Here is a 16645-nt window from a genome sequence, read left to right on the forward strand (position 1 = left end):
CCACTGTCCAAAGTTGCTTGCTTGGTTGCTAGCCTTCCTCTGGATAATTATTTTAATTTATTCAAAAGAGTAATAATTTGTACAGGTTTCAAGTATATAAGTTTCGCGCAAGCCCTTTATAAAAAAAAATTCTAAAATAAAAAGTGTATTTTTTTTTCTTTTTTCTTTTCATGAGCTTCAATTTTTTTACAAATAAGTTGTGTAAGGCTTGTGGCTCCGTTTGGATATAGAAACGGTTTCATCTCATCTCATCTTATTATTACAATTTTTCTAAATTCCTATACAAAATATAATAAACAATTCAACTTTTTCAAATCCTAAAACAATAATAATATTAAAAAATAATATTCTAACAATATTTTATTCAACTTTTAACTAAAACCATCTCATCTCATCTCACTATCCAAACGGAGCGTTAAAGGGTTATACCTTGCATTACTCTAATCAAAATCCCCATTATATTGATATATCTTTTTAAATCAAGACACAAAAACTTTCATTAAACAACTCACGATAAGGTGGGAGCAACACCCCTCTGCACACCTATGAAGTAAACCTTTCATACAGTTAAGGTAAGCAACCAAAAGTACAAGGGCTTATTTACAACATATATATGCACAATTAGCTCTATCTAGAGTTAAGGAGCCTCTATCCGAACCAGGGAGATGAATTTGATCATGAATTGAGTTAATCTCGCTGAGCACATAAACAGACTGAACAGCCATAGCATTTTGCAACGCAAGAATTTCATACCAAATCTGTAAAGGTTACCAATGGACATTACTAATGCCATTCAGATCTGGGAATCAGACTCCACTACAACACAAAGCAGCTTGAGATTCAAGCAAAGCTTCAAACCATCTAACACAGCACTCAACTCTGCTTTGTTGTTAGATCCCATACCATAGAAGGATGAAAAACCAGCTGAATCCCTGATTACTCCACCTCCTCCACAAGAACTGGATTACTCAACGAGCTTCTGTCACCATTAAGTTTTTCACAACCAAAACGAGGTCTAATTCATCTCAAAATACAAACCACTGGTTGTTTGCAATGAATAGGAGGCACGTCTAGGACGAACCTCTTCTAACCTTAATGGTGAATACTTGATTTTCACTTCTGTTTAGTGTTTTCAAGGAAAACATTTATATTTACCAGCAAATACTTGATTTTCCAAATTAAACCTGTGTGCTCTCCCAATTGATTATCCATTCTTGCATAGCATATCCTTATTCATAAAGATCAGCTAATGAGAGAAGGCAACAATCCAACAATTCATGCAAAATGAAAGTTACTGCTTGCCCTTTGAAACCACCAAGTAGTCCTTTGAATCCTGTTGACAACCTCTCTGCACAGCAATCACATTTTGAAGAGAGTGGATATCTGTCCCCACCATCTGGGCACACAAAAAACACAGGGTAATTGAAACTCTCCTGCGCTTCATTCCAGAAATATTTGTTTGTTTTAGTGTTTTCAAGTTTAAAGGGATATTGATAAAGCTGTTTTGATTGATTGCTTTTAGTGCTTTTCAACAGTTCAGTCCCAGACTGCCAGCAAAGTGTGAAACATCTTGCAAATAATTAAACCTGCTCCAACTACTTAAAGGGTAGTGATATTATAAAAGTCTTTACTTCTTTGGGTGCATTATTGAAACATTACTCTGGGTGTTTTGCAACTAGTACCACCAAAATGAATGACTTGTACCCAAACGAAGTGAGCCAAATCCCTCTTTGTTCTGCAATAACATTACTGTTGGGTTTCTAAATTTTGCAACTAGTACCACCAAAATGAATGACTTGTCCCCAAATGAAGTGAGCCAAATCCCTCTTTGTTCTGCAATAACATTACTGTTGGGTTTCTAAATTTTGCAACTAGTACCACCAAAATCAATGAGTTGCCCCAAATGAACTGAAGTGTACCAAATCCTTCTTTCATCTGCAATGGATAACCGTTGGGGTGCCCCATGCATTGAACCCCCTGCAACAATTGAGCTATGTCTATTGAGTGAAAGGCAAAATTAATGAAGAAGAAGACAAACGTGTAGATAAGTCATCACAGTTCTTAAAAAACTGTGAAGTCAATTCACTAAGAACAATAAAGATGTAGTCCTTAAAGTTTCTATTTTCTATTCTCATTCTCTGTCTTTTCCATTTTAATTTTAAATATATTTTAAATTCTATTAATAGTCTTTTAGTCTTGATGACATATATACCCCTTTCCTATATATTCATGAATTGTGTAGTTTGTGAGATTTAAGTCAATAATCATTCTTGATAATTAAGGTTGCGAGATTTATAGTTTAAATTTATAATTTTTAATCAAATTATAATACATAAGAGATCAAAGAATTTGTCTTTATATCGATATTAATCTATATTATTAATTTGTTTAAATATCTATTCATATATTTAAATTTTGATCAAATTTGAAAAGAGACGCGTTTGAATCTTGAGATTAATTGAGTTGAGTTGTGAATATTAATATTTTGTGAGTTCCATTGAGATAGATTTAACTTTTTTAGGTTGAGATGAGTTTAACTTTTTAGGTTGAAATGTATGAAATAGGTTGAGATGTGTTTAACTTTTTTATGAAAAATTGAAAAAGTAATGAATCCCATCAATAATTGATTTGAGTTGAGTTGAGACGAGTTGAGCTTGGTTCAACAACTAAACATAGCTCTTAGGATTGAAATTTCACGCAATTTAGGCAGCGTTTGGATGTTGAGCTAAATTGAGTTTTTTATGAATAAAAAAACTCTACTCGCACCCGGGGTTGGGAACCATCCGCGTACATGTCCATTCACGTGTAAAAATAAAACAGGGCGTTTCGTTCAAATTCGGATACATCTCTTCTTCTTCTCATATTCTTCGCATTTTCTTCTCATCTGATGGAGGTGTTGGTGTTCTTGGGTACTAAACAATGATACTTCCAGTTTTTTTTTTTAAATATTGATCACATCAGTCGGGTCCTCAAGAGGTACCCAAGCCGGATACCTGTAGTAGAATTGTTATGAATAGTAGTGAGTTGAGATGGTGGAGTGAGTTCTGTGGAGCCCACCTAAGATAAGTTTAGATATGTTTAGATGTTAAGATGAATTTACATGTATTTAAAAGAAGTTGAAAAATATTGTGGATCTCACATGTAAATAGGTGTTGAGATGAAAAAGGTTGTAGATTCCACGTGTAAAGAGATTTTGAGTTGAGATAAATTTAGTGATTTGAAAATTGAGTATTTGGATATTAAAAGATGTCTAAATCTAAACCGAACTTAGTTGAGCTGAGTGCACTCAAAGAAACAAACGAGCCTTAAACACGCAAGGACAGTGTGAATTGGGCCTTATGACCGGGCTGGCCCATGTAAAATGGAGCCTCGTTTAACGTATAGGAAGGGTTTGTTTGCTTTAGCAGTGGCTTCAAAGATCCTCTCTCCCCTCCTTGCCTCCGTGGTGTGTGTGAGAGTACGAAATATGCTCTCCCACAACAAAAAGTGCAAATCTTTGGCTTCTGAGGAAGAAGATAGTTCCAAAAATAGTTCCCAACGCTCCGATTTCGTCGATATCTATGGACCTCAAGTACTCTCCTATACCTCCTTTACGTTCGAGTTATTTATTTACTTTTTTGTTAAGTCGAGGCTTGCAATTCAGTTCGAATTTCTTAAATACTTAACCGCTGCCCCAATTGCTAGATGATTTAATTTTTAGCGTTCCACAAATAACACCAATGCTGTTAGCTGAAGCCTTGAATTTCTCCGAGGGTGTTCTTGATTAATTTTATGGTTTATTTAATATAAAACAAATGCTTTTCTTTTTACCAAGTATACTGGTCTGGCGAGTCTTGCAATATCATGAATTTTAGTGGATGTTGGATTGTATTTAGTCCAGTGATTTATAGGGGACTTACGTATTTAAAAATTGGCAGGGCGGATTCATGATGATATGATAGAATGTTTTTCTTCTTGCTTTTAGCAAATTTATTACCTTCAAATAAAAAAATATAAGGATTTTTTTTTTCATTGTCTACCAGTCAGAACTTGTATAATGAGTATTGGCATTACTCCTCTACTGTTATCTTTCTTTTATAATTGACCGTTCTACAAAAAGGGGTGGGTGGGAAAAAAAATACATGCATAAGCTATGTTATGGGGAAGTCGCCGCTCCCACCCTTGTACAGTAACCATTCTGAGTGAGGTACAGGCTTTCTGAAGACCTTATCTAAGTAGATGCTAGACAAAAAGAAAGTATTTGAACGGTAATGCGACCTTAGGAGAACTCGCAGACATCTTCCTTGATACAAGACTATATGCATATACATATAAATACACACATATGCATTTGATTACATATCTATATTTGCATCATGATCTGGATTTTACAAGTTGGTGTGGCTCACACTTCATGTCCAAGACTCCAAGCTAAACATGACACTCGTGTCTGTGTCCAGATATCTTAGATATAACTTGATATGCCTTTTCAGGGTAAGGCAGAAGTTGTTTTCCAGACGCCTGAAGCTAACTCAACTTTGAATCTTCAAGTGGGTCTCTCTAAACATTCGGAGTTCTTGAAATTTTGATTATTGTTGCCAAGGAGCACGGCAATTTGATTGGGAGTTTGAATTTTGATACAGGATGTTCAAGGGCTCATAACTTGGGTGCTCGCTGAAGGATTCATGCCATCATGGGTTTTTATTAAGGTAAATAAAAAATAATTATTTATCCCTGAAGCACTATCATAATGATACAATGGTACACTAATAATAAGCTCAAAATTATTTGTGAGACAACTACTTCCTTAGGTTAGAAATCATGACCAAATAACAGTGCTCATTGACTTCATATCATAACTGGGATGTGGCACTTAACCATAATTCCCTCACGGCATCTTTGCTAGAAATGATTTGCATCTTTTAGGTACTACTTTTTCCTCTCCTTTTGTATAACATTTGGTCACAGCTTCTGTGATAACTTATAAGTCAACTACAACCCTTACCAATTGGGGATGGCATCCTAACATAAAAATTTTAGAACTAGAGTTATTGATGAAACAGTCTTATGATCTGCAGAACAAGCCTCTTATTCCAAAAGTGGTTATGCTTTATGTCCCGGGTCTGGATGCAGCTTTGTATTTATCACAGTCTAAAAGACTTTCTAGTTTCAAAGAATTCTGTGGCAATCCAAGACCAGTTTTAGCTCTAAGGTTGGTAATAATATATTTCCTTCTTTTACCTTTTCAGAGTGTTTGTCTTTCTTTCTATTATGTGCAGTCCTAACAGTTTTCTTTTGTTTTTGGTATATGCTAGTTGTGTATCAGATGGCATGCAGACGATAGATGCTCTCCTAACTTGCAAGCAGAAAAGAAAGCGAGATGGATGTAATTCAGTGTTGAGGAACTCTAAGCTGGCATTAGAAAAAGGTCATTAGCCATTATTATGGCTTGTATTCAGTAGTTCATCATTTTCAAAATAAAAATGAGGTTTTTAACTTTTTTTAATGGAGGAATTTCTGTTTAAACTAGTATGAGTGTAAAAACAAGTCATGAACATTTCAAGATTGCCCAGTATTTGTTTTATTCCATTAACTTTAATGAGGTTAAAAGAGGGCAGTCACATGGCTGCACATTTATTGACAGCATGGTAGTTGCTGGCTGTCTTACTGATTCCAGCTAGCTAGCAGTCTGTTACTAACGATGTGTTCAATAGGTAATCCTTAGCATTATGATTATTGTTTGGAGATATTAGAGAAGAAGAATAAAATCCACCTTGTTTGTATAATGGAATAATGGATGGAGAAAGGGAGAGAGGAGGCAAAAGCCCCTGGGTCTGCCAAAATCAATACACCCTATTGTCAACAGATTGGAAGAGAGAAAGAGTCTTAAGACTACTGTGTGAGGTTTCATTTCCTCTTTGCAAATCATTTAAACCGGCCATACTGGTAAATATATATATATATTTTTTTTGATAAGTAAAAAAAAAAAAAAAATATATATATATATAAATATATATTTTATTCTCGTGATTCTTTCCCTTTTCCTCCCCCTCCTACCGAACAACAGTAGAGGTGGACTCTCTTGGCTTCCCTTTCTCCCTTCCCTCTCCAACTCTTCTACTTTGCAACCCTCCAACCACATAGTGTAAAGGCGAACATGTAGGAGACTCATGGAAACAAATCAAATGCCGTATGCCGGCTTAAGAAAACTTAATAATGCTCTGTTATCATTTCGTGGTTGTATTGCAGGGGGGCAATGTTCATGATTCCTTGTCTTTAATTTATCGCACGTAGAATGTATTTAGGTGTTCTTTTGTATACTTCTTGTGTACATGGGCTATGCCTATTTCATTCATATATATAATATTAATCTCTTCCTTATAAAAAAAAAAAAAAAATTCATTTCGTGGTTTTCTTCATGCTGCGAACTCTTCATGCTACTATTTTTTTTTTTTTTTGATAAGTAAACAAGTATTATTAATTCAAGAATGGGCAACAACTGCCAATTACAAAAGTCATTATGCCCTATCTACGTAGGCGCATTAGAAACTAAGAAATCATGAAGGTTCATGCCATTAAAGTCCACAGCAATTGCCCAACTATTCATGCTACTATTTAATCACACACTGGAAGCGTTTGGCAGTTTCTGGTTCAACCCCCAGTTCAAATTGCTCAAAAGGCGTTTAATTTGAAGACAATTATAGATGAAAATTTTTGATGTTAAACGAGGGATGTTCCTAAGACCAGTCAACAGTCCAATACTTAGTTTTGAACAATTGTCACAACTTTCTGTTCATTACTTAGTTCAAAGAAATAATTATTTATTGAAATAGCATCTCTCTTATGCAGAACAATGTGGTACCGGTACAGGCATTCCATCTCTTGTGGAACTTACCGAAGATATACCTTTCCCTGTGACATATTACACGCTCACAGGGAAAGAGATGGAAGACAACGGATATTGTCTTAATCAGCCAGGTGAAATAAATGAGGTCTTATGACTTCTTCTTATATAGTTTCCTGTGAATTCTCATTTCTTTTGTTTATATGTTTCACGGTTCCTTTGACTTCTATTTCCAATGAATGCAGGATTTCTTTCTACTCTACCTGCTCCCTCAGGATCTTTCTATGAAATTTTGGCCCTTGATTGCGAGATGGTGAGTCCATAGGTTTCAATTGGAGTTAATGAGGAAATGCTTTTTATCATACAGAGGTTATTACTGAGATAATTTAATTCCTCATATAGACATAGTACTGTCATAATTATAAGCTTCTGTTAAATTTGAACTCAGAATCCATTTACAGAAAAACTAGCACTCTCTTCTAACCATTTTCTTGCTGTTGAATTTATCTGATGGATCTAATAGAAGGCCAAGTAACCGGAAAATTAGATATAAGAATCTGGTACCAATACATGAAAACGTGGTCAATGTGAAAACCAATTTTATATTTGAGCACTAATACATCTCCCTTGACAGAAAAATTTATTTCCATAACTTGTTAATTATGCTTGAGCTTTTGCTCTTTCCCCATCCCTACCATCTTCGGTCCTATACAGTTTCAATATTTGTATGACTCAATGTCTTCTGATTTTTTGGCACTCTCTCATAGTTAGACTCTTGCCTGGTATATGTGGGAATTTTTGCATTTGCTTATAAGACTACAAAACTTTAGAATCTATGATTCTAGCTTCTAATAAATTAATTGGTAGAATTTAGCCTCGGGTATATTAACATCTTCCTTTTTCTGGTTAATTTATTTCACTTTTAGGTCCTCTGTTGTGGAATTTCTTACTATAGGGTCACATACATTTGAATGCTTCACCTTTACTACCCTACTTTAAACTTGGCTAACCGTACATATTTCTAGTTAGAACCAGTGCTTCATTTTAAATGTCGCTTGACTTTTTGGTAATGACAGTTCAGCTTTTTCTTCCATAGAAAACTATTCGTTCATGCACTTATATTATCCTTACCATTTCTTTTCGGCTAGTGTATCACATGTGAAGGTTTTGAGCTTACAAGAGTGACCTTGGTGGATACAAGAGGAGAGGTATGCTCCAGCTAGTTTTCATTTTAACTTTTGAAAATTTAATCGAATTATCGAAGGCAAGACTGTCTTTCTGTTGATTTCATGCTCAGAAGTGAGGTGAGGGTGCTAAATTTCTAGTGTTTGGACCAGTATGTTTGCAAAAAGTTAATGAAATTGACCCTTTTTATATTCTGTTGCCCCATGGGTTACGTCACGATATATTCAATTTGAGAAGCTCTAGATTTACAAAGAAATCTTACAAAATGAAATTTACAAACTGACGTTGCTTAATGCGATACGATAGATCTACTTTACAATAAAAAGAGTTTTACAATCTTCTTCTTCTTCTTTTCTTTTTTTTTTTTTTTTTTTCAAAAAAGGAGGGTGGCACCTCCATTTATTAAAAAACCCTCACTAAGGTGGAGGAATAACCATGATTACAACTTCTCCCTAAAAAACAAGGCTACTTAATGAATGTAAGGTAAATCCCATCTATCCATATGCACAAGCCCACAAAATCTCCCCGGACCAAAACCATGTCCTAAAAAATCCCTTACCCGACCATTAACCCCTTCTTTCGCCAAAAAATCAGCAACCATATTAGACTCTCTAAAAATATTTCACACTCGAGTGTTGAGAGAAGTAATAAGACCCAAAGCTTCCTCCCAAAAATTCCACAAATACCAGTAATTACAAGTCCCCGACAAAAACTATCCCACCACTACCTTCAAATCAGATTCTACTAAGACATCCCTCAACCCAAGTTGATTACACAATCTCAATCCCTCTAGCAAAGCCCGACCCTCAGTAACTGTGTTTGTTGTATTTCCATAAGAATGAGCAAAACCTGCCACAACTTTTCCATATTCGTTCCGAATAACTGCAACCCCCCCCCCTCCCACCACCACCACCACCACCACCCGGATTCCCACAAGAACCCCCATCAACATTCAGTTTACACCAACCTGCATTAGGCTTAGACCACGCACACACCTTTGGAGGATTTGATACCACGGACACAATGGGACAATTCAAATTCCTTAATATACCTCTCCTGCTAGAGCTAAAACGCTTAAACGGCTTCAATGTGTTTGAAATTTGCACAATAAAAGTCTTCACCAACCGAACTATGGCCCTCCAATCAAACGGAACCTCTTCCATCGGGGATGCACATCTTGCTTGCCAAAGCGCCCAAGAAATAATAATGGGAGGCACACCACGAAGCCACCCAACTTGAGTCGGAGAAGACGTGTGCAACCACCAAGAATTCATCATTCTTTTCCAGCCACGATCCTGGGATAGCCGCACCCCCATCACACCTGCAAAAAAATCCCATACCTTCCTCGCCCCAGTCCCATCACACAAAACATGATCTAAAGTCTATCTTAGAATCATCACAGCAGTTGCACTTTGAAGCCATCTGAACACCAACCCGTTGAACTCCTTCATCCACTGGAAGCGCATACCGACGAGCTCGCCAACACAAGAAAGACATTTTTTTTGGGACATGTTTCAGCCAGAGCCACTTCCTCCATGGACACTCAATCCCGTTGTGCCTGATTAAACTCCATGCTGATTTTGTGGTAAAACAACCATCAACAGATTGCTTCCATGCACAAACGTCCCACCCCTCCCGTAAACGGACTTGAGAGTTTAATACACATTCCAGGACCTCTTCATTCACCAGCATACGCATTCTATCCACATTCCATCCACAGAGGCATTCAGCGACAAATTCAATTTCACACCAGGATCAACCACCTCTGCATTCGCCTCTGCCAAAGCACTTCCCAATCTAACGTATCATATCAAGCTACATCAATTTGCAAACTTTTTTGTAAGATTTGTTTGTGGACTGAACATTTCTCATTCAATTTATGCTAGTCCTCTCTACCTCTGTGCGTGTGTGTGTATGAGAATTCTGACCTGTTCTTTTATCCCTTTCCAAGCTCATTTTGTGTTAATTTATTTTAATTGTTTTGTACATATGGTTATAAAACTGGAGCAAAAGCATTTTTTGGGATACCCTTGTATCTTGACCCTCTCTAAACTGCAACTACCTGTTATTTTTAGTGCATTAAATATGTTGGAACTTGCAATCCTTTGAAAAATAAATAGTATGCTATTGTCTCAGTCATCATCATCAAATTGCCTGATGCTAGGCAAAGAGTTGTATTCAAATTTTAATATATCTAAATCCATCTTCAAAATCCTGACTAGCCATTCTTCATTCACTTTTGAGTGAAAAATGCTGTTTTTCAATTGCCTGATGCTAGAATTGCAAACAGTAAAAATTATTTTTCCAGATTTGGATTTCTGTTCACAATATTTTTCCGGGATGTCAAACTTGTCTCGACTGGATTCACAGGTTGTGCTGGATAAATTGGTTCGGCCATTAAACCCTATCACCGATTACCTTACCAGGTACCCTTTCGTTTAAGCCCTTAGTAGACCTTTATTTGAATAAAATAAATTCAAAGGGATCATTTGTTTTTTTTTTTTTTTTTTTTTTTGTATCTTGATCAAAAAATGTAGTCCGTGTACTGAGAAAAATTCTATGGTTGTAATACTTGTGGAGTTTTAGCAACTTCTAATGATACATATTGATGTTGCAAGTAAATATTTCCTTCGCTTGTGTATATTTCCTGTGTCGTAACTAATAATTGCATTATGGTATTTCATACATATTAGTTGGACGAATGGGGTTACTTTTTAATTATTTGAGGCAAGAAATCTAAGATTGCTGGCCTCTTGGCTTGAAAGATCGGTGATGGAGCTTCTATCCTGTGAAAGAAAATGAAGTCCAAATGCCCCTCTGTGGGGGGAAAGAAGTATGCAATCCTGAAAGGATTATCGTTTGGGGGAGAGAGTTCTTTGGAGAAAAAAAAGAGAAGATAAATTTATGTGGATTTTAGTCTATAATATGTTTCAGATGAGTTACAAATATCTAGATGTGGATTTGAGGGGGCTTGATATGATTCACATTATGTTTAGAAGAGCAGGGTGTGATTTTATGTACCTTTCAAATGTCTTTGCTTATTCACATTCACTCTTTTGAATGGACCTTTCTGTTTCTAGTATTGTGATTTTCCATATTTGGTGATGTCATTGTTGATGGCTCTTCAGATGTTTTTACCCCCCAAAAAAAGTGTTTCTTTACATATGTTTTATTCATATTTTTTGGAATAGATCAAAACAAAATAAACACCAAGTTACTAGCTTCTAGCATATTGCATATCAAACTTCCAAGGGCTTTTGCATTCTTTTCTTTATTCATACTTTTTTTGAGCTTTTGTCATACTTGGTGATGGTGATAATATTACCATACTAACTTGCTTGCTCAAACCGTTTATTACTTGAGAAAACTTCTTTATTTTAATGCTCCGTACAACCAATTTGACTGATTCTCATTCTTTACGGATTTCTGAAATATTTTTGTTTTTTATAAGTTCTTTTGGATAACTTCTTCATTCATACCTAAACAGTACATGAATAATTCACTCTCTATGCATGCATGTCAGAATCGTTTTTTAATTTGCTCTTTGCCATTGATAATTACCCATTATGGATATCCAGGTTTAGTGGAATCACATGTGAGATGTTAAGTGGGGTGACAACAAGTCTTAAAGAAATTCAGGTTTATTACTTGGGCCTTGTTTTCCTTCCTTTGTGTGCTTTCTTGATGAATCACGATTGTGTGGTGTTGCTCCAATGATCGATTGCAAGTTAAAACTGTTGTTCTCTGATTAATTTACAGTTGCTTCCATATTCAGGAAGAATTTTTAAAGCTGGTTTACAGAGAGACCATCCTAGTTGGGCATTCCTTGGAGAATGACTTGTTAGCATTGAAAATCTCACATAATTTGGTGATTGACACTGCAATATTATACAAGCACCCCCGTGGTGCTTCTCATAAAACTGCTTTAAGAGTCCTTGCCAGGAGATTTCTTTCCCGGGAGATACAACAGTCAGGCAATGGTCATGACAGTATTGAGGATGCAAAAGCTACTATGGAACTGGCACTTTTAAAGATTCGCTCTGGTAAGTACTTTCCCATGCTTTTACATTGTATCATTTGCAAAAGGAAAATTGGTCAGTTAATTTCTCACATATCATTGAGCAAGTTCCCTACCAAATTGGGTTGAATTTAGTTTTTGTCAAATGTTTCCAATAGTACCTGCAATCACCTGTTGATGCGTATGCCTCATTCCCATGTTGAATGGAGTAATGAATATTTTCCCCACACAAGACTGAGCATAGTTTCCCCTCAAAATGAGTTGCGTGTTTTTGGTCAAATAGAGTTTCGGTATTATCCTCATGACCCTTGATGTGTATGCTCCATCCTATGTATTTTGATTAAGAAAGGCTTATAGAAGAGATTGATTATTATCTGTGTCAGTTTTAGAGCTATGTTAAAAGAAAACTTGGTCCATTACACCAAGTATATTCCCTGTGAAGAGCCGCATTTCAACTACATGGGCTTCCCTATGAAGCAAGGCAATGAAAGATGCCACCGTGAAGATGTTCTCTGAGTGCTCAGATGTCATCTTCATCATGACTGTCCTTTTTATTATTTTTAGCCACTTAGACAGTCATGGCTTTGTCAACTATACTTCTCTAGATGCATATCTTCTCTTTAGTGTGTGTTTTTTGCTATGCGAGTCCCTCACCTTTTGGACACCGAGCATCCTCCATCCTGGTCTTTCTTTTGCAACTGAATAAGAACAACGAAGTTCATGAGGCACATACGGTACACTCAATTGAAGATGTGGTGCTTTTGCTTTCCAATACTCTAATATTGATGATCCACAAGTTTTCCAGTTTATTATCCACAAAGTTGGGCATAACTTGGGTTATGCCAGTGAGAGTGGTTGGCAAGGCTTTTATGGTATTCCACAAATTGGAGCAATCTGAAAGATTGTTCCTATTTGTTTTTTTTTTGTGGCTTTGGAAGGAAAGAAATGACCGGAGCTATGGAGATAGGGAATGCTCGTTGGATGATATTCGATCACTTTTTTTTTTTTTAACAAGTTATTTCTTTGGGCAAAATCCGTTGACTTCAATGGGCTTGATTTCCATTATTTCCTTGTATTCTATTTCTTCCTCTTAACCAGGTGTATTACTTGCATTAAAAAAAAAAAAAAAAACTAGGTGTATTCTCTTGTATACTTCTTGTGTACTTGGGCTATGTCTATTCTATTATAATGAATAAAATCTTTTACAAAAAAAAAAAAAAAAAAAATGACATTTTAAGTAATTTCAAAATTTTGTATATCAAAACATTTTGGACACCGCCTGGCTATCATTTCATGTTTGGGTGTATTGGCATACTGTGTTCCTGTACCTATTCTACATACCACAAGGACCTGTATCCTAGGTATGTTAGGATGAAATGCGAGTGTATTTCTGTTAAAATATATAGAATTTTCTTTTGTAGAGCCTTTAGAGGTTATAGTCCACACCAACCCCTAGGGGTTGGCTCGAGTGATAAAGACCTTGGGCTTGGGGGTATGCTCTCCTCCGGTTTAAGGTTTAAATCCCCTTGGGTGCAAACAATCTCTAAGGGCCATCAGACTGGGGGATTTTACCCTTGAATTATCTGAGGTGCACTATCGGAAAGCTCCTTGCTAAGGGTCTGTGCACACCCGGGATTAGTCGGGATGTTGTTCCCGGACAACTGGTGCCAATTAAAAAAAAAAAAAAAGAGGTTATAGTCCACACCCTTGTATACTTTCTTTCTTTGCTTGAATATATTTAAATTACTTGCAGAGAACCTTTTGATGTTTATTTCTCCAATTTTATGTATTCCTTTGGCTCTCACTTTTTGAATTAGGACCTGACTTTGGCTCACGTCCATCATACATGCGGGAAAAGCTCCTTACAGTTCTGAGTCAATGTGGTAAAACTTCTTCTTTCATTGATGATGTCTCCATAGTGAAGCGATATGCCTCTGGGTCATCCCATGCATTTCCTGTCTCTTCTGATGATGAAGCTCTAGCAAAGGCCAGAAAGGAGGTATATTTTATAATGGGTTGTAGATGAACCCTTTCTCCTTTTGTGTTAGTTGTCTACATACCAAGCTTTTCCTCTGCTGTGTGCATGACAAAGTTGTTACATCTGTTTTTGCTTTCAGGTGAAGAATGAACACATACACTTTGTCTGGACTCAGTTCTCGGAACTGAATTCCTATTTCAGAAAACAAGCAGAGGATGTAGAGAAAGTAAATGGAAGACTTGCGGAGATGGTGTCATTGCTTACATGTCAAAAGAAGTCTGCCAACAGAAAAGGCACCAAATGCAGTGTCACACCTGAACTAAAGGGAGTATTAACTCGCATGGATACTAGGATCCGTAGCCTCTACACCACATTACCCGCTAATGCCATGCTTATAATTTGCACTGGCCATGGGGATACGGCAATTGTGCATAGGTATGCTCGTTGACCTGTTTTATCCGTTTACTGCCATATTTCTTTTGGTCTATTCCTAGCAGTTTCTACTTCATAATTTAAATGCAAATAGCCATGTGATTGCCAACATATTTGGATTTGTATTTCATTGTTCTTAATTAGATGGTTTTTGATGTCTTTGGAGTTTGGTCATGAACACAGTTAATGTGGGTAGCATGCACTTGTCCTCAGCTTACCGATAAAAAAAAAAAGCATGCACTTGTCCTCAGTTTGGTATCTTTTATTATTTATTACACAAGTGCATCTGCACTTCCTAATGGTTTGCAGGTCCTGAAGTTGAGGAAAAGGGACAGATAGCTGATGTCGTAAATGGAACCTTACTAGAAAAATACCACAAAACATGTTAACTTATTACTCCACCACGACAAGTTCTACACTATTAAGTTTACATCACCTTCTTCAACTTCTGTTTCTAGTAAATAATAAAACAATCGAAAACACCGGGTACCACTAGTACCACCCCCCATTAGTTCATCGCTACTGGGGCATCTGAATCCCAATTAGCAACCATTCCCAGAAGACCTAGCCTTTATTTTGCCAACTCCACCCCCAATAATTGACACAATTCTAGCCCACAGCCACCTGGCTTGTATCCAGCAAATTGAAAGATGCCATTCATTAAATCTGCAAATGATAACAGTGTCCTCTTTTGAACTGACGAACAGGAAATTTGTCCACCCTTTGATTGATTTTTAAAAATTGTCAAGGAATAATAGATAAATATGATGGCACAGTTTTTTAACCTTCTTATTTTGTCCTCTATTTGCAACCAATATGTGTCTCCACGACTATAAGATTCTTTTTTGAGTTATTCATTATGATATGAGGTTCAGCATCTCTCACCCCCCCTCTCTCTCTCTCTCTCTCTCTCTCTCTCTCTCCCCCCCCCTCCCCCCCTTTTTCAATTTGACCTATGTCAGATTATTCTAGATATGAAATCGAATCGTGCGAGTGTTTTAGGGGATGAATGTATCGATGGGTTGTTAAGAGAGTGGAAATGGCATCCAAGTTGCTGCTTTTGCCAGTCTCCTCTCTTGCTGACGCGTTAGATTTTGTTGACGTGGGAGAATAGAAAATTCTCGCAGTCTCTCTTATCTTTTATTATTGGTATTATTGTTATGTTTTTAAAAAATAAATGTAGGTTTCTGAACATTGTACAAAAAATGATTTTGTAAAATCTGTGTTGGATTGGCATGGTATGATTTGTAACATGTCAAGTGACTTTCATGTGCCGAACTCTATCAACGCTATGAGCCATTTACCCATATTTCCTCGTCTTTAATTTCCCCTAATAATTCTATATGGCACAGAAATACGATAATATGAATATAACCTTGGTAAATTAAAGCTGCGTTTGCTTTTTCTATGAAAGAGTAGATCAATCAAAGTGCTTGTGACTTGACTTTAGGTAGCCACTTTCCCCAAGTCGGCTGCTCTCACACTCCCTATCCAACTCTTAGTGTGCATGAGCATCATAATAAGAAAAGTTACATGAACCCTTTTCGTTGAGAGAGGATGCTCATTGAAGTGCAGCGAGATGTAGGGTTGGACATTGATGAAAATAATATAAATCATGTTCCAGAGGATTTCACAGTGAATATGCTACAAGTTCTCTACCTGCTTGAATGAATTGCAGTTGGTTTCTTTATGTCTAATGTTTGTTCATCTCATCTCTTTTCTTGCATGAATGAAGAATGAGGAAAATGCTCTCAGAGCAGAGTGAAACCAATATATGCCGTGAGAAGATGGTAAAGGTCTTGCAAGAGTTCCAGGCCCAAGCTGAGGTTGCTTTATGTTTTGTAGGAGTGAAGCATTGAGTTTTGAGTGTAAAAATCTGCGGAACGAAAATTTTCTCTCATTATTTTGTAATTAAAGCAGTAATTACTATATCAATGCCGCTGATAAATTTTGTTAGAAGTAGGCATTAATTTTGTTATTGGAGAAAAATATGTAAAGTTAGCTGTGAAGGAAACATGTGATGTACTGTTAGTATGAACAAGTGCAAAAGTGCTGCTAATTTGAAAAACTATTACGCGTATTGTTTCACTGCCATTTCAGTTTCATATCTTTGAGATATGACCATCCAAGTTCTTGCCATGCATAAGCTACGCGCAGGTCTAGTATTTTGCACATCTCGCTTATCGCCAAGACTTTTGATCAGTCTGAT

General features: G+C 36.5%; 1 protein-coding gene across 4 annotated transcripts; it reads left to right on the forward strand.

The window, feature by feature from the left end:
* The first annotated feature begins 3346 nt into the window (after positions 1–3346).
* Positions 3347–16530, forward strand: LOC121242096 (small RNA degrading nuclease 5). 4 transcript variants are annotated; one of them, XM_041140005.1, is made up of 15 exons: positions 3347–3571; positions 4473–4529; positions 4623–4688; positions 5058–5191; positions 5295–5407; positions 6829–6874; positions 6917–6957; positions 7069–7136; positions 7972–8031; positions 10379–10434; positions 11587–11647; positions 11784–12051; positions 13844–14025; positions 14144–14439; positions 16172–16530. In XM_041140005.1, the coding sequence occupies exons 1-15, from the start codon at positions 3362–3364 to the stop codon at positions 16293–16295; spliced, it is 1782 nt and encodes a 593-aa protein (XP_040995939.1). In that variant the 5' UTR covers positions 3347–3361; the 3' UTR covers positions 16296–16530. The 4 variants fall into 4 exon arrangements, with proteins under 4 accessions (XP_040995939.1, XP_040995940.1, XP_040995936.1 ...); XM_041140006.1 differs by having other exon boundaries at positions 6850–6874; XM_041140002.1 differs by having other exon boundaries at positions 6829–6957.
* The last annotated feature ends 115 nt before the right edge of the window (positions 16531–16645 follow it).

Source organism: Juglans microcarpa x Juglans regia, chromosome 8D (genome assembly GCF_004785595.1).
Source record: "Juglans microcarpa x Juglans regia isolate MS1-56 chromosome 8D, Jm3101_v1.0, whole genome shotgun sequence".
NCBI classification, from domain to species: domain Eukaryota; kingdom Viridiplantae; phylum Streptophyta; class Magnoliopsida; order Fagales; family Juglandaceae; genus Juglans; species Juglans microcarpa x Juglans regia.

Coding starts and splice junctions, on each gene's coding strand:
- LOC121242096 (XM_041140002.1), top strand. CDS start 3,362: ATGGAGCCTCGTTTAACGTATAGGAAGGGTTTGTTTGCTTTAGCAGTG. Junction 7,137..7,971: donor TGGCCCTTGATTGCGAGATG/GTGAGTCCATAG, acceptor CTTTTCGGCTAG/TGTATCACATGTGAAGGTTT. Junction 14,026..14,143: donor TAGCAAAGGCCAGAAAGGAG/GTATATTTTATA, acceptor TTTTGCTTTCAG/GTGAAGAATGAACACATACA.